The 24,931-nt window shown below is 41.5% G+C and overlaps 1 protein-coding gene across 1 annotated transcript in view; it reads right to left on the reverse strand.

Annotated features, from left to right (window-relative positions):
* The window catches only part of LOC117524258 (coiled-coil domain-containing protein 138-like), a 126,854-nt gene that overhangs the window by 67,152 nt on the left and 34,771 nt on the right, over window positions 1–24,931 (reverse strand). The window contains 3 exon segments of the mRNA XM_034186028.1: window positions 3,681–3,778; window positions 11,659–11,763; window positions 11,857–11,971. Of these exon segments, the coding sequence (XP_034041919.1) occupies window positions 3,681–3,778; window positions 11,659–11,763; window positions 11,857–11,971 (318 nt within the window).

Consider the following 24,931-nt stretch of genomic DNA (forward strand, 5'->3'; position numbering starts at 1 on the left):
ACAGAGGGACTAATTACGGAAATAGTTTCTCATGGTATATGACCAACGATCAACAAGATAGGAGATGGGAAACGTTGGTAGCCGATGAATGGAGTAGATGGACACCAAGATGGGCACAAACCGAGTGGGCTAAGTACCAGAGTCAAATTCTCAAAATGTATCAAACAGATGATAAGCTGTCTATAGTGGTGAATACCACAGAAAAAGGAACCATATTCCCACCTGATATAGAGGGAGACTGTTGGTTGTTCCTCCTTTGGGTATACAAACAAGGAAAAGATCCGTATTTCCATTTTTTCCTCTGTGAAACAGATAGAGTACAGCAACCAATATTGACCGAATTAAGTACGTCAAAGGGGGTGTCCATACAAGCAAAGGGGGTGTCCGTACAAGGCACAAAAGACATGAAGGCAGATGACTGGTTCCTAGTAACTACAGGAATTAGTGGACAAAATAACAATTGGCTTTTAATGGCAGAACAAGCAGGACTAGCAGCAAAGAAGGACTGTGTTGTATGTATGGGACCCAGACCTATATTACAGGTAATACCGGCAGCATTACCCAAAGACTGTCTACTGACTGCTATGACACAGACATACATTGCGGCAAACAACAATTGTTCTAAGTGGGACAAGATCTATCCAGTGACCAAATTGACTAAGATTAAACCTTTATTCTCAAGCAAAGTTGGGCATGCTAACCATACATGTGTACACTTGACAGGGACAAGTAAGACTTTGGGTAGCTTAAACCACACCGCCTGGTGTAAGAATGTGGTCCATAGTACTCCCACATTCAAACCTGTCGGGAGGAGTGACGTATGGTGGTGGTGTGGGGATAACAGAATCTTTGACAGACTGCCACGAAATGTGTCAGGTTATTGTGCATTAATATCATTATTGTTACCAGTTGAAGCCATACCCATGACCCCTGAAGACGTTACGACATATGCAGCCTCTCTTATTCCTGAAGATTGGCAGAAAGGCATAGCCAGACATAGAGTAAAAAGAGATTGGAAAGGAGTGGGAAATCCAACATATATTGACGCAATAGGAGTCCCCAGGGGAGTGCCTGACGAGTATAAACTGGTTGATCAAATAGCAGCTGGATTCGAATCTTCCATCTGTTGGTGGTGTTCAATTAATAAAAACGTGGACAGAATAAACTACATCCACTACAATGTACAGAAATTAGGAAATTGGACTGAGGAAGGATTTAAGGCTGTCCATTCACAGTTAGAAGCCACGTCCCTTATGGCCTTCCAGAATCGTATTGCTCTGGATATGTTGTTGGCAGAGAAAGGAGGTGTTTGTGCTATGTTCGGAGAACAATGCTGCACATTCATTCCCAACAACACGGCTGCAGACGGCAGTCTCACTCAAGCCATTGACGGGCTGAGGACGTTGAACAGGAAGATGAAAGAGCACAGTGGAGTAAACACCGAAGGCTGGGATTGGTGGCTGGAAGGGATGGGAAAATGGAGGTCTTTGATTTCTTCACTATTAGTGTCTATAGCAGTATTTGCTGCAATTCTAACATTGTGTGGATGTTGTTGTATTCCATGTCTCCGAGGCCTTGTAAATAGAATGATAACCACAGCAATAAGTCCAGGACCAGGAGGGGGTCCAGCATCATATCCACTTCTGGGGACAGACGACGATGAGGAGGACGATGGCTCTCCTGACCTGTACCCAGACCAATGGAAGTATGATGACCCAGACACCGATGATGGTGACAATGATGACATCACCTCTGGGGTGTAAGCCTATAGCGAGAACATACCATGATGAACCTCTTAGTGAAAATCTCAAAAAGAAGTGCTAAGCTGAGTGATGCCTACTGTATGTTTAACAGGCGATAAACAGGAGGGGAATGTTAAAGATTTTGTATATATGTTATCACTGTTAAACATTTGTACATTTGTCTTCTTTCTCATGAGAACGGTGTTGTGCTGTTTTGCACTTCACCCTGAGAATGTACGTGTTATTCAACCTTGTTTTAGCTTTGTCTTCTTTCTCATGAGAACGGTGTTGTGCTGTTTTGCACTTCACCCTGAGAATGTACGTGTTATTCAACCTTGTTTTAGCTTTGTCTTCTTTCTCATGAGAACGGTGTTGTGCTGTTTTGCACCTGTCTTAACGCAATCCTGAGAATTCAATTTTGTTTTAGCACTCTGGGGTCAATCTGAGCTGGGAATGAAGGGCTGGATGTACTTATTATTATAATATAACTTTGTTTTCGCAGCCTCTAACGACTGGGAGTAAGAGAACGTTTTGACTGTTGTGATGTGGTGCTTAGTGTGAAGGAGTGTGAAGGACAGGACACTTCAGGCAGATGCAGAACAGCTGATAACTGCAACAGACGAACGAGATGTGCTGACCTGTGTAAAAGAAAGTGTTCTTCCTTACAGCTGCACTTATTGACGTATGCGTTTATGTTACGGGAAGAAACTTGTCTTGCGTCATCACCCCCACCCTTAGGACAAGTTTTTTGTTTATGTGATGAGGGCGTCTCTTAATAAAAAGAGCGGAAAAGCAGGCCAGACTTTAGTGTAGCCTTGGTGTACAGCCTAACTGCACTCCGCGCGTAAAATTTGACTTTCTGTCTCACTGGTGTTTCTTGACTCTGTTTGTCTTGTTAAAGGTTTTAAAAATGTTTGGAGGAGAAAATACCCAACAGCTGTGTTGATCTGGGACGTCATCTGACTACCAGAGAAATGGCAGAAAAGGTGGACATAGCACTTAACTGGCACATTCCACTGTTAAAGGAGATTTTGTCATGAAAACAGGAGCGGAATTCGCCACAGAGCCGCTAATGGCGCGGAATGAAAGCACCTCCGTGTGGTCTCACAGCACATGTTGTAACATGCTCAGCTCTTCGACAATTTCTCCGATACTCACTCGACTGAAAAGCCACCCAAAGCCGTCTGAATCTTCCAAATGGTGGAAGAGCTGGGCATGTCCCGTGAGACTTCCAACACGGAGGTGCTTTTTGTTCTGCACCATTAGCAGCTCCGTCCTGATGCGCGAATTCCGCCGCACATCTTTCATTACAAAATCTCCTGTAACACTGTAATGTGCCGAAAAAGTGCTATGTCCACCTCTCTTGCCATTTCTCTGGTAGTCAGACGATGTCCCAGATCAACACAGCCTTCACTTTGGAAATGATCTGGTCGTTTCAGCCTGTCGATGGCCGCTCGAAGCACGGCGTGCCGTCAGCCACTGTGGGCCGTCTTTAATCCGGTTGTAATGCTCCTTAATTTGTGTGATGCCCATAAGATCTTCACCGAAAGCCATCTGAAGTTTCCAAATGGTTTCCACCTGGCTGTCTCTCACAGTTTCTGAAAAAATTTTGATGCAGCAAAGCAGCAGTCGCTCGGCCATTTTCCTGACAATGAAAATCCGCAGAGGGGGCTGGACCACTCCTCCCACAAACCGTGCTCACAGTCGAATGACGCAACCGACAGGCGTGAAAGAACTAACGCATGCGCACGAAGGTTCAGGCTTGGCTGATGCAATCACACGTGATTCAAATCCATATGGTTTTTGCAAAAAATAAAAAGGTCCGTTACTTTTCTAACAGTCCTTGCACAACATTATGACAATCCCTCGGTTGTGAGAAAACTTGTCTTTTGATTGATTCCCTGATGGGATGGACGATGCCGAAATCACTGAACAGACCCAGTCTCTTGAAGGAGTCTGACAGTTGACGAGCTCTCTGGATCTGCCTTTCAGGCAGCGTTTCCTGGGTCCCCAGGCTACCATCAAGACAAGAAGACGTCACATCTGGACAAATAAGAACGAGGTAAAGACCAAAATCTGTTGTGTGGCTGGGGTGCCTGGCTGGCTTTTGTTTCTGTCTTCTGTTTTTCCTTCCAGGTGGCATGTGTTCAGGACTGAGTGGCTGATGTGTGGCTGAGTTATTAGGACCTCACCCTGATCACCTGAGGCTGGTCATGTGCAGCTCGTCAGGACTCACAGCTGTGGTGCATCTGTATGGATTGGGGCATGGTTGCATTTAAGTCTGGTGTACACAGTGTGTATTTGCCAGAGACTCGACCTTGTGACCAGACGGGTGAGATCGATGTTTGGAGAACCATCTCATCTTTATGGACGCAGAGACCGTACCAGGTTTGATGCCATGGTCTGTGAAAGAGGAGGGGGTGAGGTCTCACGTTTGTCAGCACACTTCCTGAGGTACTTTAGGTTTTGTGACTAACATGAGTACAGTCAGTAGATGTGGTGTCCCTCACACCTTATTATATTGAGCTGTTATGTTAGTCATTTAATCAGCTTCCACTGCAGTGGAGAATTGAACTTGGTGTTCCATGCCTGCAGGGTGGGAAGCTGATTGGTGATTAAGCCAGGAAGTGTTTGCTGATTATGTACACCTTTGAGTGGTCTCTCTGTGTGTGGAGTGGTGGACTCACATTATGGTTTCTTCTTTCACAGACTCGGTTGGTCGCGGCCACCTGGGGGGTGTCGGCAGGGTCCTTGGGTCCGAACTGTTCTGGCTCCGGACCGTTTGTGCTGCTGGGAGCGAACCGTTTTTCCACCTCGCCAGACCGCGCACTTATTTGTTATTAATTAAGCACTCACTGTTATGTCATTAAATTCTGTTATCCTTTGAACCGTGCTCTGTTTCCTTTATGCTGGGTCCTAATGTCAAACGCTGGTCGGTGCTCCGACTGCGTCCGACACATAACAGTAGTCTCTGGCCAATACATCACGGACCCAGCGGTAGCAGAGGCGGTACTGTGCCGGGAAGGCGGCAGCAGACGTCAGAAGTTATCCGGATCAGTTGCGGGTGCTCTCCGCCCGGATGGTGCGTGTCGGAGAACCGATTATTGAATAGTGATTTGCGCTCTCTTGCAGCCGTGTTCCTGTGGTGTTGCCTTATCTGTGGGTTTGTTGTGGAGTGTGAATAGCGACGGCTTCGCGTCACACTTCGTCCGGATAAGAGGTAAAACGGGAGCTGCATGAGTGTGTGTTTAATGGGTGAACGCGCACGGCGGAGTTCTGTGGCACGGGTCACTGTGCGTCCTGTTGTTACAGTTGTAGCCCCGTCTCCCCGGGTGAAGATAGCTACTGCGTCTGTTTTGTCAGCTTCGGCGTAATTTAGTTGAAGCACATTTTGGTTGTGTTACACGTAGCTGCACACAGGGAAAGCAGCGTGAGTTGTTTTCTCGGTTACCAAAGGGGTTTTTTATTTTTAGCACTTTGGCTCCCCCTGTTGGTGACTCACATTACCGTTATAGCTCTTAAGGTGGAACAGGTGTGTTCCATTTGTTTGAGCTTAACGGTATAAGTCACTTATTAGTTTTGTGTTGGTTCATTTTTTGTGGGGGGTTTTTGAGTTGGTTTTTGTGTGGGATGTTCAGCACTATTAGTGTTCTGGGGTCGTGACCGTGCAGGCTGTCTGGAGCATAGAAAGGACCCAGGTGACTTTATGTTAGTCTGTTAGTCTTTTTTTTTTTATTTCTTTTGGTTTCACCTCCCAGGGTTTGATGGGACGGTCCTCTGGGGGGTGATGGGGGGGGGGGGGGGTAATTGGGTTGTTTTTTCTTTTTTTTTTTTGTTTTTGTTGTGCCCTCTCTTCTCCTCTGGCTCCAGCCGTGTGAGCCGTACGTTGTCGGCGTTGCTGGAGTGGTGCAGTTTGGTTATGCTGGGCGTTTCCCAGGTAACCTCTGCACCCGGGAGGGGGGGGGTTCGGGGTGTTGTTTTTTTTTGTTGATTCCCTGTTCCACCTCCGGCTTCAGCGCGCCTTTGAGCCGTATGCCATCGGCGTAGCTGAGGTTTGGGGCAGTGGAATATACCCGCAGCTGGTGGCTGGTTTAAAAGTCGGAGGGGTGGCGCCGTTTTGTGCCGTCTGCCATTACCGCTGTTCTACTCCTCCCGGTTGACTTTTGGGGTATAGTCGTGGTTGGTGACACTGGACGTACTTCCAGTTTCCACTGCGCCGAGGGGGTGGGGTTGTTTTGTTTGTATGTTTTTTTTTTCTTTTGTTTTTCCCCCCAGTTTCCGCCCTCAGGGTGTGACTGTGGTGTCCTCTGGGGGGGAAAGGGCTGTGGGTCCATCTAGCCATAGATGGCCGGGGCTGGGTCTGTTAGTCATGAGGGGGGCGTCTCCTGGGGTTTGATGGAACGGTCCTCTGGGAGGCGCTGGGAGTCCCCGTGGGTGACTTTGGATCCCAGAGGGACCTCGGCTGTGGTTATTACTCCTGGAGCTGGCGGGATGTCCTCTGGGGGGTGTTGGTCCCTACATGTCGTCCGGGGGGGAGGGGTGTTAGCGTTTTTTTTTGTTTGCAAGCTTAAGTTTGGGTTGTGTTTTTCTTTTCTCCTCTTCCTCTGAAAAAGAGAGCTTTAAATCAGAAGTGTCTGACTCTGTGGTATAACTCACAAACTCGTAGCTTAAAGCAGATAACCCGTAAGTTGGAGAGGAAATGGCGTCTCACTAATTTAGAAGATCTTCACTTAGCCTGGAAAAAGAGTCTGTTGCTCTATAAAAAAGCCCTCCGTAAAGCTAGGACATCTTTCTACTCATCACTAATTGAAAAAAATAAGAACCCCAGGTTTCTTTTCAGCACTGTAGCCAGGCTGACAAAGAGTCAGAGCTCTATTGAGCTGAGTATTCCATTAACTTTAACTAGTAATGACTTCATGACTTTCTTTGCTAACAAAATTTTAACTATTAGAGAAAAAATTACTCATAACCATCCCAAAGACGTATCGTTATCTTTGGCTGCTTTCAGTGATGCCGGTATTTGGTTAGACTCTTTCTCTCCGATTGTTCTGTCTGAGTTATTTTCATTAGTTACTTCATCCAAACCATCAACATGTTTATTAGACCCCATTCCTACCAGGCTGCTCAAGGAAGCCCTACCATTATTTAATGCTTCGATCTTAAATATGATCAATCTATCTTTGTTAGTTGGCTATGTACCACAGGCTTTTAAGGTGGCAGTAATTAAACCATTACTTAAAAAGCCATCACTTGACCCAGCTATCTTAGCTAATTATAGGCCAATCTCCAACCTTCCTTTTCTCTCAAAAATTCTTGAAAGGGTAGTTGTAAAACAGCTAACTGATCATCTGCAGAGGAATGGTCTATTTGAAGAGTTTCAGTCAGGTTTTAGAATTCATCATACTACAGAAACAGCATTAGTGAAGGTTACAAATGATCTTCTTATGGCCTCGGACAGTGGACTCATCTCTGTGCTTGTTCTGTTAGACCTCAGTGTTGCTTTTGATACTGTTGACCATAAAATTTTATTACAGAGATTAGAGCATGCCATAGGTATTAAAGGCACTGCGCTGCGGTGGTTTGAATCATATTTGTCTAATAGATTACAATTTGTTCATGTAAATGGGGAATCTTCTTCACAGACTAAAGTTAATTATGGAGTTCCACAAGGTTCTGTGCTAGGACCAATTTTATTCACTTTATACATGCTTCCCTTAGGCAGTATTATTAGACGGTATTGCTTAAATTTTCATTGTTACGCAGATGATACCCAGCTTTATCTATCCATGAAGCCAGAGGACACACACCAATTAGCTAAACTGCAGGATTGTCTTACAGACATAAAGACATGGATGACCTCTAATTTCCTGCTTTAAACTGAGATAAAACTGAAGTTATTGTACTTGGCCCCACAAATCTTAGAAACATGGTGTCTAACCAGATCCTTACTCTGGATGGCATTACCCTGACCTCTAGTAATACTGTGAGAAATCTTGGAGTCATTTTTGATCAGGATATGTCATTCAAAGGGCATATTAAACAAATATGTAGGACTGCTTTTTTGCATTTACGCAATATCTCTAAAATCAGAAAGGTCTTGTCTCAGAGTGATGCTGAAAAACTAATTCATGCATTTATTTCCTCTAGGCTGGACTATTGTAATTCATTATTATCAGGTTGTCCTAAAAGTTCCCTAAAAAGCCTTCAGTTAATTCAAAATGCTGCAGCTAGAGTACTGACGGGGACTAGAAGGAGAGAGCATATCTCACCCATATTGGCCTCTCTTCATTGGCTTCCTGTTAATTCTAGAATAGAATTTAAAATTCTTCTTCTTACTTATAAGGTTTGAATATCAGGTCCCATCTTATCTTAGGGACCTCGTAGTACCATATCACCCCAATAGAGCGCTTCGCTCTCAGACTGCAGGCTTACTTGTAGTTCCTAGGGTTTGTAAGAGTAGAATGGGAGGCAGAGCCTTCAGCTTTCAGGCTCCTCTCCTGTGGAATCAGCTCCCAATTCAGATCAGAGAGACAGACACCCTCTCTACTTTTAAGATTAGGCTTAAAACTTTCCTTTTTGCTAAAGCTTATAGTTAGGGCTGGATCAGGTGACCCTGAACCATCCCTTAGTTATGCTGCTATAGACGTAGACTGCTGGGGGGTTCCCATGATGCACTGTTTCTTTCTCTTTTTGCTCTGTATGCACCACTCTGCATTTAATCATTAGTGATCGATCTCTGCTCCCCTCCACAGCATGTCTTTTCCCGGTTCTCTCCCTCAGCCCCAACCAGTCCCAGCAGAAGACTGCCCCTCCCTGAGCCTGGTTCTGCTGGAGGTTTCTTCCTGTTAAAAGGGAGTTTTTCCTTCCCACTGTAGCCAAGTGCTTGCTCACAGGGGGTCGTTTTGACCGTTGGGGTTTTACATAATTATTGTATGGCCTTGCCTTACAATATAAAGCGCCTTGGGGCAACTGTTTGTTGTGATTTGGCGCTATATAAAAAAAATTGATTGATTGATTGATTCCCGGGGTTTGATGGGACGGTCCTCTGGGGAGGGGGGGTGGTTTGGTTGTTTGTGTTTGTCTTGTTTGTTTTATGACTAAACAGACTCTAAAAATGGTCGGACAAAGGCTGACCGCACAGGTTCAAGAACTCCTGGCCACACCTGTGCAAATTGAATGACAGAAACAAAGGCAAAGATGCAGTCAGAGGTGAAGACGTCAACAGTTCTGTTAAATGAAGATTCAGTTGGAAGATGAATGCAGATACAGTTTCCAGCCATGGTCCCTGGAGGAGGGTGTTTTTCCTGGGCCAGGTTTGTGTGGTTGCCGGGAGGCTTCCCGTGAGGGTGGGGTGCTGTTGTGTGGCTGGGGTGCCTGGCTGGCTTTTGTTTCTGTCTTGTTTTTCCTTCCAGGTGGCATGCGTTCAGGACTGAGTGGCTGATGTGTGGCTGAGTTATTAGGACCTCACCCTGATCACCTGAGGCTGGTCATGTGCAGCTCGTCAGGACTCACAGCTGTGGTGCATCTGTATGGATTGGGGCATGGTTGCATTTAAGTCTGGAGTACACAGTGTGTATTTGCCAGAGACTCGACCTTGTGACCAGACGGGTGAGATCGACGTTTGGAGAACCATCTCATCTTTATGGACGCAGAGACTGTACCAGGTTTGATGCCATGGTCTGTGAAAGAGGAGGGGGTGAGGTCTCACGCTCGTCAGCACACTTCCTGAGGTACTTTAGGTTTTGTGACTAACATGAGTACAGTCAGTAGATGTGGTGTCCCTCACACCTTATTATATTGAGCTGTTATGTTAGTCGTTTAATCAGCTTCCACTGCAGTGGAGAATTGAACTGGGTGTTCCATGCCTGCAGCGTGGGAAGCTGATTGGTGATTAAGCCAGGAAGTGTTTGCTGATTATGTACACCTTTGAGTGGTCTTTCTATGTGTGGAGTGGTGGACTCACATTATGGTTTCTTCTTTCACAGACTCGGTTGGTCGTGGCCACCTGGGGGGTGTCGGCGGGGTCCTTGGGTCCGAACTGTTCTGGCTCCGGACCGTTTGTGCTGCTGGGAGCGCACCGTTTTTCCACCTCGCCAGACCGCGCACTTATTTGTTATTAATTAAGCACTCACTGTTATGTCATTAAATTCTGTTATCCTTTGAACCGTGCTCTGTTTCCTTTATGCTGGGTCCTAATGTCAAACGCTGGTCGGTGCTCCGACTGCGTCCGACACATAACAAAAATCAATCAATCAATCACCATGTTACACAACGATGGACCACAATGGAGAAGTTGTTTAACATGATAGGGCTTTTGCCATGTCATGTGAATCACTTGTAGCACATATGTTTAGTATGTGAACAGCCAGTGCAGATTCTCAAAGTGTGGTCAAAGATAAATGCTAATTATATGGAACAAGAAAGCACACTAGTGTACTGAACATCTACGGCCAGCAACTTGTACCATTTAGTTCAATTGGTTTTATCATTCATTGAATTATGTCTTTCATGTTCTGGTACTGGTACTCTCCACCACCTCACTCTCGGTTGGGAGTGAGGTGGTGGAGAGAGTCACATAATTCGGATTCTTGGGTGTGACTGTGTCAGAGGACCTGGAACACTAACACCACCTCAGCTGTGGGAAAGGCCCAACAACACCTCTTCTACTTGCAGAAACTTAAGCGTGTTCGAACCTCTCAGCAGCTCATGATAAACTTCTACCATTGTGCAATTGGTAGCATATTGACCTGTGGATTCTTAGTGTGGTATTCCAGCTGCACTAAGGCGGAGCAGCAGGCCCTAAAGAGGGTGGAGAAAACAGAAGGGAGAATCATCGGGACCAGTCTCCCACAGCTCAGAACCATTTACACCACCCACTGTCTGAGGTGGGTACACATCTTGCGCGACCAGCATCATCCTGCATATCACCTCTTCCACCTGCTGCCCTCCGGGAGGAGATACAGGTCCATCTGCGCGCCAAAGTCACCAGATTGGCCAACAGCCTCTACACGCAGACGGTGAGGTTATTAAATGAATTACCCCCCCCCCCCCCCCTCTCGGCTCCCCCCCTCCATCTTCACACGCTATATTCCACCACGACAATAACTGTGAACTAGGTCTTGCATTGCTGCAGCTCTCACACAGCATTCCACTCACTTCCATCTACTGGCATCCTGCTTTGGTTCACACAAAGGATGGCAGTTGAAGACAGCACTACTGCACTTTAATGCAAAACTTTTATACTTCTGCTGTGTTCCTCTGGGCATTAATGTAATATGCGCTATTTGCACTTTCTAGGTACACTTCTATGTCAGTAATAAGTTGCTCTAAATGATATCTCATTGTTATTTATAAATGTGTTATTATGACAGTGACAAACAAAGGATTGACTGGCTGATTGAATGATTGTATCTGGAAATAAAAGAGCAATACTTTCCCCTAGCCTGTCTTGCCGAACAATCCCAAAAGTTGTGCAAGGTCAGAAAGGTATAATCAACACTAGTAAATTTAATCACAACTACTAAGACCTTGTAGAATTCTCACAAATGTCAAGTTTCAGGAACATTTCCCCCTGGTAGCCGAAATGAGTATTAAAATATGCCTAACACCAAATGTTTGAGGTTTAATTGAAGTAACCTTGTGTGCCAAGTTTGATCTTGATATTCAAAGTCTTTATAAGATATCACATACATAGTGTTTCTAAGACCACGGGTCCCTGGTGGCAACTAGGTGTTAAGTTTCAATGTGATACATCAAGTCATTGTCCAGACATCAAATACACAGGTTTACAAGACTTTGGCCTCTGGTGGCCACAATTAGAATGGAAAAATGCTCAATGGCAAATTGTCCAAGGCCTTAGTTAAGTGAACTTGAATGCCAGGTGTCACCTTGAAACACAATGTAAGATATATCAGATATACACACATCAGTTTCTATAAACAGCACTTGCAAATCCTGAGTGGATGTGTAATCCCCACGGAGGTCCTCATCACTACTGTGTGGCCTATTATCACAGCCTAACCTAGAAAAAAACAAGCAAACATGTTTTTCATTGCATCAGAATTTCTCAAATAATTTTAAAGTGTATTCTGTAAAACATATTTCAGATTAATACTGGTCTGGAGCATTCATCACTGCTGTAAACACCTGTCGTAAGGATCTGTTGTAGCATTTTCTTTCTGTGCTCGGCAGTTTGGATCTGGAATCCAAGGAGAGAATTTCTCCAGCTTCTGTAAACAGCAAACATGAAGCATGCCATGTTGTTTATTGTGAGAATTCCCACTTACAGAAAGTCACATTTGGTCAGGTATCATAAGTTAAGTCTAACAGCCCAGTAACAAGACAACGACGATTCCTGAATGAAGGGGAAAAAAAACAAAAAACACAAAGTCACAATTTGTCGAGAAAAGGTCCCATCACCGAATAGCCTGTGAATCAAAGTGTAAAAGGGATGAAAAAGGAACAAATCAGAACCAAAGCTAATGCTGATTTCCACGCTTTAAATGAAATGCGCCTGGAACCACTGTGTCTGCATCTCCAATCCACTGTAGAGATCTGTGCACACGTTGGTAGATCCACCTGCTCTGGTTGCTCGTCAAGAACAAAAAAGCGATCATCTACTTCATCATCAGAATCCTCACTGTCTGACGACACGCTGCACGCTCCAATTAAAAAAAAAAAAAAAGCTTATGTGCCGTGGTGACTGCTGTATCACTGTATTACCTTACTAAGCTATATATATTGATTTATAACAGAAAATTGTCAAAAGGGGGAATAAATATAAGTGTAAATATGATTGAATATATCAGAGCAGTAAATTGATCAATCTGTCTGTGCAGTGGCGAAGCGTCAGCTACAGGAACAAAGCTGCGCAAAGGTTAAATGATGCCAACGAAACAAGAAATCTGGACTTTCTTGTTTTGTTAGGGCTTCATTGCCCTTTGTTAAGTGCCGTGTGACTGGACCATAAGGATTGCATTTTTTTCTTCTGTATGCTGGCATATGGGAAAAAAAACTACATGTACTATATACTGATGAGTAGGGTTCTAGGTATGGTGGGTGGCATTGGGCGGTACCACCCAGTACTACAAATTTCCTCCTGGCTCTCGGTTCAAATTAGTCCCGCGCAGATTTTCCAAAAAATGAACTGAAATGTTGGTGGAAAATGTACCAATTTGATCGTATTTCAATTGCTTTAGAGTTTTACTTTTGTTTTATTTTGCAATTTCAACCAAATAATTACAGAAAAAAGAAATATATTTCTCATTTTCTTCATATTTCAGTCACAAACAGCAGAGAGATTAGCAGTCAGCTAATCTCAAATCAGAGCGGAGACACTGTGCGATCACAGTGGAGACACTGCATCTCTCTCTGCTCTGACTTAAAGGAAAAAAAAACTCCATCAAAATGTTTCATAATCCACAGTTGCTTCTGTGTTGGTAGATGCTGATACACTCAGAAGTTTACAGTTTATTTTAAAGTATAAAGGCTCCCGGTTTTCAAAAAGCTCGGAGGAAAACTGTATTGATGGCGAGAGCAAGGGGGAGGGGGCAGAGGAGAGAAAGCAAGAGGGGAGGAGGAGTGGGGGAGGAGCCTCAGCGAATCAGGAAAGTGAAAAACTGACAATCAGTCCAGGTTTAGCTCTTGTTCAAACAAGGCAATTAGAGGTTATATCAGAGGTGCACCGATCGACTGGGCACCGATCATTATCGGCCGATCACGCCTTGATCGGTTTGATCGGTGATGCGCCGATCAAAAGGACAGATCACAACAGTGCAGGCAGTAGCGCAGGGAGCGCTTGGTCCTGTCATGACACGCTTTCCTCTGTGACGTAAACTCATTTTGACTTCTGATATGAGCTGGACGGACAAGGAGAGCAGTCGCCATCATCTAATGTAGTCCATGTCCGTCCAGCTCATATCAGAAGTCAAAATGAGTCAAATGGCTCTGAGAGATCTAAATAGACTGCTGTGTAATGAATGGAACCACACTGCCATCTAGTGGATATCCAGTGTGCGTGAGTGTGTATTTGTGAATCAGTAGGCATTTGTTTGTGGATCTGTGGATTTCGCAAAAAGAATGTCTCAAAATTACGTCACAGAGGAAAGCGATGAATGCATGTAATTGGTGATCTACAAATGCTGAAACTCAATTCACAAATACAATTTCCAGTTTTACAAATGTAATTTTTTTTTTTTTTTACAAATTAAGTTTTATATTTGCAAATACAACATTATTTGCAAAGACCAATTTACAAGTTACAAATATGAAATTTGAATTTGTGGATATCTGAACACATTTGCAAATCAATGATTATTTGTAGATCACCCTGTGTGCATTTACAAATATTAATGAGACAATTTTAACCCCATAGAATGAGGGCTGTATTTTACATTCTCAACGTATTCTCTGTAGGCTGTAACCTGAGCAACATGAAACATGGAAAAAAAAAAAGAAGCTTGCTGGTAGAACAAAGTCAGTGTAATAAAACAAAGTTAGCAGTTGATTCTAGTGTCTTTATTTGAATGCATGTTTTTGTTTTCAACATTAAGTTTTAATGCAAAAATAGTCCTATACATTAGACCTATATTCTTATTTTTGGGCATGATCCAAATATGTACTTGATCGGTATCGGCCTTGATTGGTATCGGCAGATCAAAATTTCAGTGATCGGTGATCGGCCTAAAAAATCCTGATCGGTGCACCTCTAGGTTATATTGTTTGTTTGTTTTTTTAAGTGATGCTATTCCACTCAAAAATGTTGGGTTAAAAAGCTGTCATGACAGAAAAACCCTGCCTGTTTCACAGGATTAAAAGGTACAGTGGTGTCATTTTTGAAGAAGAGAGCAAATGCTATATGCACATCAAATATTAATGTGTTTTTAAGCTTTTCAAAGTTTTTCAAAACTTAGACTTTGACAGAAACATTAAGAAAGAACTTTAGTATACAAATATTACAACATCAATGTCATTTTTTTGTCTATTATTCTTTCTTTCAATGCATCTAAACCCACTCAAAATGAGTTAAAATAGAGCTTGGCAGTAATGTTTTAGAAGTATAAAACCTTAGCTTCAGGGGACTCTGCCGCCTTGATCCCTGTTGGGGGTAAGGTTGCGACCGATCCGATATCAGGATCGGCTTCCGATACGACGTAATTCATGTATCAAAAAATAGTGATCCAACCCACAACGTTTTCTGATACGTGAGGAACCACTGTGAATTCTCTCAACTCCTGCTGTTTCCTCTTTGCTTTGTTTGCTGCCAAGTGTGAGGAGGAAGAGATTTCTGAAGCAGAGCTGTTTGAGAGAGCTCTCTTCCACAGTGTTCTAGCTGCGGGTAGTGGCAAATTTCCACCTGGATCTCGGGTTCAAATTGTCTGTTCGGTGAGCACGGATTTTCTGAAAAATGAAGTGAATTGTAGCTGAAAATGTGTGCTGAAAGGTTAGCCACTTTAGCGTCCCAAGGCTGTGAAACCTTATGAAAAGTCAACTCAGATCGCAGCTGAGAAGGACAGTCGAACAGAGATTATGTCTGCTGAAAGGGAAAAAAAAATCTCCATTAAAGTCCTGTGCGTGAGAGTCGCTGATGATATATTTAGAAATTCATGGTTTATTTTACAGTTGAAAGGCTTCATGTTTCCAAAAGCTTTGAAGTTTGTGCAGCACGAAAACAGCAAGAGAGAGAAAGAGAGAGACAGAGGGAGCGAGAGTGAGATGGAGGGACAGCGAAAGAGAGAGAAAGCGAACTAGAGAAAGAGAGCGAGCAAACAGAGAACTTAATTTAATTTTTACTCTTAACACTTGCTTGACAATGTAAACATGTTTCCCATGTCAATAAAACCCCATTGAATTTGAAAATTGAGGACAGAGACAGAGAGAGAGAGAGAGAGAGAGTGTGTGCTGTCATTTCTCTTTAAGTCTAGAAAAATAAGGCTACAAAAAATAAAAGTACTTAATTCTTTCACCAAAAAAAAATCAAATCTAGGCTTTCATCTCAGATACACCTTCTGGTAAATTGTAGCTGAACTTTCAGGTCTCCTTTTTAAGAAAATCATCATATAAAATCAACAATAATGATAATAATATTAAAGCAAATACAGCTCTGGTGTCGGATCGGAAATGTATCGGTAGATATCCAAATTCAGATATCGGAATCGGCTCGGAAGTGAAAAATTGTGGATCGGTGCATCTCTAGCCAGACCCCTGGCCATGAGTTGTGACCACGTAATTTACCCAGCACTAAAATGGTTCTAGATATGTAGAACCCTGCTGAGGAGAAAGTGAAAGTAGCACTATTACAAACAAAAACAAGGCAGTGGCTATTCGAATGTCGCAGTATTGGTATAGTAAAATTCTCTCACTGGTCAATAAGTGATCATAAGGCTACGTACTTGGACATGTATTTGCATAGTAAGTCCTTCGGCTGCTCCCTTGTTTGCACTCGGGGTCGCCACAGCCAAATCCAAGGTGGATCTGCATGTTGAATTGGCACAGGTTTTACGCCGGATGCCCCTTCCTGACGCAACTCCACATTACATGGAGAAATGTGGCAGGGGTGGAATTTGAACCCGGAACCTTCTGCACTGAAACCAAGCACATTAACCACTTGGCCACCAGGACATGTATTTGCCAGTGATACGTAAATTCTTAAACTACGTTAAACACTAACTGGTAACCATAATGCCTATCCCTAAACTTAACAAAACTGCACTATGTACAAATACAATTTGGCATTATTAATATGGCTACGTACAAATACCTGCTTCCCAAAAAGAAACAGACATGAGTGCATTGCTGAGGACTCCAAATGAAAAGTTGATCAAGAGTCCTGACCAAAACTGGACGGTCTATAAAATTACCAGGTCTGATTCCTGCATTTCCCTCTGAAAGTTGCAAGTAAAAACAAAACAAAATAAAAGGTGGATAACAAATTATTCCAGATTAGCATTCTATGAAAGAATAATTTAAATATAGTTTCTGCACACACTGCTATTAAACCTCTTTCTACTACTTTATCGCAGAACTGTATGACTGCTTTGCCTTCTTTTGTGTTCACTCGATGTTTCACACGTTTTAACATTGTTAAGAGTGGAGTTCAACTTTTAAATAGACGAAAATTCAAACCTGCTTCCTCTTCTGCAAATTGTGCTTCAATTTCTCAGCTGTATCAGTCCTGTCGGTAAACAGAAAGTGTTGGTTCATAATTTAAAGATAATTTAAAGTATTTCGACTGAAAAGTAAACACAATCCAAACTTAGCGCATGACGATCACATGACATGTAGCCTCTTCTTCTTGACAAGCCAGTTTAAAATGGATTACCGCCACCTGTTTGTACCGGAGGGCAAACAGACCGTTCCTTGTCATAACAAGTAAATATTATTGCTAATATAAGCTATCACAGTGTTGCCACAGTTACTTTGAAAAAGTAATCCAATTACTGATACTGATTACTCCTTGAAAAAGTAACTTAGTTACTTTACTGATTACTCAATTGTAAAAGTAACTAAGTTAGATTACTAGTTACTTTTTTAGTTACTTTCCCCAGCTGCCGACAACAACTCACTTTATAGTCAGCCTTTCTTGACTTCAATGAAAATAAATACTTGTTTTATAAAAAGTAAAATAAAGACCTCTTTCTTGACCTCATATTTAACTGTTGACAGCACTGTAACAGTAAAACTTGCAATTTCAAACCTACATTGTTTAGAAATGTAACTATTAAATTCTAATTCTCTAAACATTTTACTTGTCGAAATTATTATTATTTTAAGCAATATTAGTAGTTGTAGTAAAAAACGGCTTCAAAACTGGACCTTTAATCTAGGGGTGTTGTGGGGGAGGGGGGCACATCCTTGCCCCACGCCCCCATTCCATCTGGATTCACCCCTGCTTTGGCGTTTGAGCACAAGAATGGATAACATTTATTTATGTAGAAAACAGGACCAGATTTACAGGTAAGAAAGTTTTATTGCGTTTTCACATCATGTGGTCCTCAGAAAGAGAGTTTAGGTGCATTTGAGTGGAAAATAGTGTTAGTTGTTGACGCGTCGCGGAGGATCAGCTGTTTTTAACGAGACGATACGGAGCGGATCAGATCAGAATTCTAAATAAAGGAGGGGGAAAAGTATAAAAATGTCTTTGTAAAGCTCAGTGCAGGTGTGCTGATCACCGCGCTTTAAGAGGTGAGGACGAGTCGAGCAGCTGCAAAAAACCGCGGATGAAAAGCTCACAGCTCACTGAAAGTGGGCAGTTCAGTCGAACCCCGACCTCCTGCCCACAGACCAAGTTTAATGCTGTTATCGACCCACAATGAAAAAATAATAGTAACGCACAGTGACATGGAGAAGTAACTTTAATCTGATTACTGATTTGGAAAGATTAACGCGTTAGATTACTCGTTACTAAAAAAGTGGTCAGATTAGAGTAACGCGTTACTAAGTAACGTGTTACCGGCATCACTGGCTATCACTTAAGTGTTTTCTTGCAAAAACTTGTAACTTGTTTGTTCATTGGCATTTATTTCTAAACATAATTTTAATTCTACTTAGAATATAGGGATGCCCATCCTCCTGTACACAGGAACTGAAATTTTTTTTTCCGTTATTTTTTCCCTATGACCTGGCATTTTTTTAAAACCACGCATTTAAAGTGAATGTACACATTTCCTGGAGTGTATATATTTTTCAAATGGAGCTGAAGGAATCTGTTTCTAATAAAATCTTATTTAAAAAAAAAAAACAGTAATTACAGTTTTGAATCAATCATATTTAAATAAAGTTTTTAGCTTTCAAGAAGATTGTTTTCATTTTTTTTTTTTTTTTAAGAAACTAGGTGGGGGAAGGAGTGACTCCACATTCCCACATTCGTCTCCATTACAACACAGAACATTTTCCTGCATTTTTGTCAAATAACAATAATCTAAATATTTGAAGGGTTAGTTGAATGGTTTGTATTGTCTGGGCATAGCCTGGTGAGGATATGTGCTCTACTGAGTGTCGGTCTACTTTATATACCAGTACTGACATTTTGTAGGGGTATTTGTCTTCTAAATTAGAAGCACTAGGTGGCGGTGTTTAGCCTTTGTTTTACAGACAGGCTTTTCCCTGAACTGTCACTGTGCCATGCAGAGATGTTACTGTGGTGCTCATTTATTGAGTTTGATCCTGCTAGTGGATTTATATCTGCATAACATGTACAGTAACTAGGTGAAGTCCAGATTGAAAAGCTGTTCCTGCTGGTTTGGTTAGTGAGGAATTCCCCTTTGGCTGACCTAGTAGAGTAGAGCTTTGGTCTCAGATACAAGAAACCTGGTGTTTGAACCCCACTGTGTTTACAAAGATATGTCATCTGGTTACAAGAAGAAGGAACTACGTTAAAATGTTCAGCAATGTGAATTATATGTGTTTTAAGGGAGTTTGTTTCTCATCAACAGTGAGGCATTCCTTTGCTTGAAGGGAGGCTGCCATGAGGAAAAGACTGTTTGTGCTTTGAAAGACTTTGCCTTTAATCAGCGTATCTACTGGAATTAGTTGTCTGTCTGGGCACAACATCCCTCAGTACCTCCTTCCACCCGACAACGTCAGAAAAGTGTGTGTGCGTCAGCAGGAAGGTCCTACAGTGGGGCCAAAATGCCATGAACTGCCGTGGTGGTCTCATAAATACACGTTTTGCCAAAGCCCTCCACACATGCACCTTAGCATGTACCAGAACCAGAATCGGAATCACATTTATTTCCAAGTAAGTTCTCAGATACAAGGAATTTGATCTGGTGTCATCGGTGCATAAACAACAATGAAAGAAAACAAAAAGAAAAAAAATTCTGTAAGAAGTAAATGGTGCATAAACAACAATAAAAGAAAAGGAAAAATTACTTACTTACTCTGGCATTATTTTTAAGTCTAGCTGCGGACAGAAAGAAGCTGTTTTTGTGTCTTGAAGGTTTAGTCCTGATGGACCTCAGCCATCTGCCAGAGGGGAGGGTGATAAAAAGTTTGTGTCCTGGGTGAGAGGTATTGGCCACTATCTTCCTTGCTCGCCTCAGGGCACTGGAGGTGTACAGGTCCTGTAGGGATGGCAGATTGCTTTCGATCACCTTCTGTGCTGCGTGGATGATACGCTGCAGTCTGTTCCTGTCCTTAGCAGTGGCAGCAGTGTACCACACTGTGATGGAGGAGGAGATGATGGCAGTGTAGAAGTTTACCATCATCGTTTTTGGCAGGTTGAACTTCCTTAGCTGCTGCAGAAAGTACACCCTCTGATGTGCTCTCTTGGTGAGACAGCTGGCATTCAGCTCCCACTTGAGGTCCTGGGTGATGGTGATCCCCAGGTAATGAAAGGACTCTACCACGGCGACTGGGGAGTCACACAGTACCATAGTGCATTGCTAAACCTGCAAACACCTTTCTCCTGCTCCCATTTCTGTCCATAGCCCTCTCCTAAGTGATTAGTGCACTTGGTTTCAGTGTGGAACGTTCCTGGTTCAAACATCACCCCTGCCACATTTCTCCATGTAACATGAAGTTGCGTCAGGAAGGCATCCAACATAGAACCTGTGACAATTCAATATGCAATTCAGTATTCGATATACTCTAGAGCTGCTGTAGCAACTCAAGGGACTTACTATTGTAAAATTTGCCCGAACAAACTTGTGTCTGGTTTTTTGACACCAGATTGGTGTCAAAGCGTTCTCTGGTTCCTGACTCTCAATAATTGGAACAGAAAGCCTATTGCTTTGTTTGCAATTTTCATGGCCTTGAGTTTGACCATGTATTATGCTCTTTACTTCATGACACGTTTTCTCATTAATGGGATCACCAAACTGCATGAAATTTTCGTGCTCCCGTCACAAAATGATTCAAATTTTCGTGACTTTTTTTTTTTTAACTCACTATTACTAACCCTACTCCTACCCCCAACCCTAACCTTAACCATAACCTAACCCTACTCCTTCCCCCAACCCTAACCATAACCACCCCGACCCCCCACTTCACTTTTAATTTTGTACAACCATCACAGAATGTATTAGAATGAGACAGGGTTGGAAATCGGGCAGGAATAGGCATGACCTCTGTTAGAGTTGTGCCAAATTTGGTGGAACTGTAAAGCACATTTTCATTTGTACAAATTGTTCAAAATTTCATGTAGATTTTCCCTGAGAGGCCTACAAGGTGCTGTTTTACTGTTGACCAAAGATGATGATAAATCATGTTTTTAAAAAAGTATTTCATATTTTAAAATTAATTTTAGAAGACCAAAAACAACTCAAAATGCACTCTTATTAATGGATGGACCAAATGCTGCCAAATTTGCCGGCTTCAACCAGAATAATGTTTATGGTATTTAGAGCACAGCACAGTCAGTATAAAAAAAAAAGGCCAGTAAAAATGCTCGGTGGCAATAAATAATAAAACTTCTTTAAAAAACCCCAACAAATTCTGATCTGTCAGTAGCACAAAGGAAAACTTTATACAGTTGCAATCAGTGGATTAAGCTCTTTCTAATGGTATAGGCCACACCTATTTGTGCCAAGACAGGTTTTTCACAATTTGTGATGCAAAATTTTGCGGCGTAAACTCGTCTCTGGATTTTTGACGATTTTTGACTCAGAAAGGCCAGTTTGGTGCTAAAACATTCTCTAGAGCATTACTCTGAAACCTGGACCAGAAACCTTGATTTTTTTTTTATTTTTTTACTTTGTTTACAATTTTTTTGACTTTGGGTTTGACCATATGTGATGCTATTTAATTAATGATGGGTTTTCTCACTAATGGGATTACCAAATGGCATGAAATATGACAGGTTGGTAGAGTGCAGTACAACCTCGCAATATCCATAAAATGGCCAGTAAAAAAACAGTAGGTGGTGCAATAAATAATAAATACATTTGGAAAAAACAACTTCCCATAACTTGTGATACATCAGTCACACATATGATAACTTCATACTGTTGTGATCAGGGAGGTAAGCCTCTTCCAATGGGTAGACCACAACCATTTGTGCCTTCGAAACTTTTTTGCAAAAACGTGAACTTGTCTGGGATTTTTACACAGAAGGCCCATTAAAATGTTCTCGCTTCATGCTGAAACATTTGACCATTTTCCCATTTTTTGCTGTTTGAGGTCGTTTTGCTTTGAGTTTGACCGTGTGCACTGCTATTTTAATTATGATGGCTTCTCTCATAATAAGATAACAGAATGGCATGAATTTGGCGGATGTATTGATGGTTGCCGCCTTATCAACAATTTCAGTCTTACCTCAACTAGTTTTTTTTTTTTTTTTTTGTCAAATGACACACAGACATAATCTCATCTCATTGTATCTTATTTTTAGTCGAAATTGAGGTACATAAGTTTTCCAGTTTTAATCTTATAAAAATGTCTTAGAAAGTCAGCATTTTGTGTTTTTTTTTATATCATCATTTTGATTTGAAAGTCAAAGGTTGCACTTTTTATTTCATAATTTTGACATAAATGTGAGTATTTTCCTCTCAAACTTGTCATTTCAATTTGAAAGTTGAAATTTTGTTCAAAATTTGGAATTTTGTTTTTTTTAAATCTCATAATTGAAATTTTGAAGAGGGTAGGGTGCACATTATTCCTTTTTTTTTTTGCAGGTTTTTTTTTTTTTTTCTTGTAGTTGTTGGAAGGTCTGCTTTCGTTGGGTTCATTTGTTCTTTCCTGTTTTTCAGTGTAGTTACACAGACCTTCCAATAGGTGACAGTGTCTCATCAGAGAGAACCTGTAAATTTTCTGATTTGTCAACAGCTGTAACTTTCAAACGTTTGGTGGCAGTCCTCAAAATATCTTCAAACGGAGACAGACTCAAATGTTTATTTACATTTCTGTTTTAAAAACGCAAATGTTCATTTATTTGTTTTACTGTTTGTATACCAAGTGGCAAAATTATGGCAAATTGTATGCGTAGTATGAGTTAATTTCAATTCAGTTTATTTATATAGCCCTAAATCACAACAAAATCACCCTAAGGCGACAACCGAGTTTTAAAGAAAGAAATCTGAATTACATTATGGTTTCTATAAATATATAAAACAGTGAATACACGAGTTTGTGTGCGTTGACAACATAAAAATAAATCAAATCAAATCAAATAAAGCTCATTTGTACTAGCTACCATAGCAAATCCTGAAAAATGAGAATTAAAAGAATATCTGACTAGACACACTTTGAAGTGGAAGTGACTTTTTTCCAACAATTGTAGTCTCAGTGCATGTGTGACTCTTGTTCAAAGAGTAGCGTTTCATTTATATTTGTCAGACAGTGCCAATTTTCCTCTTGAATTGAAATATCTCGCACTGGGCTTTAAGATAAATGCCATGTTGCTCTTCTTGGATAATTAGCAGCATTACATTCTCCCAATTTAATCACTTTGTCCCTGCGGGGTCCCGCTAATGCTGAGAGACAAAAAAAGCTAGCAAGTGCACTAACACTGATCTTCATTAGTGAGATATTTGCTTTGTCCACTTTGTATGGAAATTACTGACCTGTTATGTTAATTGGCTATGCAACTTAGATGAAACATTCCCATTTAGATTTCTGTCATTGGCAACATTAGAATGTGTGCCTGCTATGTCTGTGTATGCTAAATTTTAGCTTGTAATTTGGATTTGAGAGTTGAAATGTATACCTTTAAAAGTTAAAAAGGAGGTTTTGATTTTACAGTTATGATTTGGAAAATCTACATTGTGTCTGTATCTCATAAATTTGGACATAAAAACCCATCCATCAACAGGGTGACCATATTTTGATTACAGAAAACCAGGGCACTTGAACCGGCAATGAGATGAACCACGATAACTTTTAAATCCCCTAAACCCCAATCTCCCATGATGCATCGCAGCACAATGTCCATTGTTTACTGGTTAGCTAAAATGGGTAATTTCTCCAAAAGTATTTGTCCTTTCAACTTTTAGTTTAGCAGTGTTCATCCTTGACCCAAAATACATAAGCATATTAAACAGCAAATGTCATCTCTCCCCGGTTTCTGTGTGATTAAGCCGTACACACGCACGCATTCAAGCACACAGAGGCCACTTGGGTATTATAATATAGCTAATTATTAATGATACATTTATTGTTATTTACATTAATTATTCAGATCCTATTGTCTTATGAACAATTTGCAGATGTTCAATCAAGCTCCTGTCACGATAATTTCGCAAGAACCAGAACCACAATGGAAATTAAGCGATTATGCTTTATTGTGTTATCCCTGTATCACTGCTACATTCACCTCTGTATGTTTATCTTAACATTGCAGAATAAACTCAATAAAACAAGCAAGCAATCAATCAGCCAGTCAATCATAAACAATATTTATTTACGTTTCAACAGTGTCTCCTGGAGGGCGGGTGCGCATACATGAGCTTTTGACAAGAGCGTAAGTTAGCTTTAAGGTAGTGGAACTTAGCGTGCACGCTGACATCCGCAAGATGTCTTGTAAATCACTCCAGAGGTCTTATCAGGTTACAAAAACAGCGTTTTCAGTTTTAGAAGTGTTTATTTATTGCTAGCGTTTATATAATATATAAGAAACATGTTATATTTACACACAAACAAACACAGTTAGCAGCTAGCAAGACCAGCCAGTGACATCATCACGTTAACGTCAGTGAAATGTCTTGTAAATCACTTCAGAGCTGTTATCAGGTTCCAAAAACAGCATTTCCAGTTTTACAAGTGTTTATTTCTTGCTAGCTTTTAAATAATATATGAGAAACATGTTATGTTTACACATAAATGAACCAGTTTTAGAGCACCAGAGAGACCAGCCCCTGATGTCACAGTGCTCCTCTACTCTGGTTGGCTTTCACCCCTGACCCTCAAAAAAAAAAAAAAAATAAATAAATAACAATAAAAAATAAAAGATTTGCATGATTCGTAGCATAAAAATATGAAACAGAATGTGACTTTTTACCTCTAGGTATAGGTCAAGGTTAGCCATCTTTGAACTTGTCCAAAGTCTGTGTCCTGAGAATGCTCCCTGTGAATTTGAAGACTGTGGCAGTAATAGGACTGGACTTATGCTGAGCACAGAAAGATGGATGGATGGATGGATGGAAGGATGGATGGACGGACGCAAAGCCTTCGGCAATTCCCGATGGCCATATTTTGGCCTCAGGTAACAAATCACAAATAGCTCAAATCACAAGTAGCTCACCAGTTTATGTTTT

This window comes from Thalassophryne amazonica, chromosome 14 (assembly GCF_902500255.1).
Source record: "Thalassophryne amazonica chromosome 14, fThaAma1.1, whole genome shotgun sequence".
Lineage (NCBI taxonomy): Eukaryota > Metazoa > Chordata > Actinopteri > Batrachoidiformes > Batrachoididae > Thalassophryne > Thalassophryne amazonica.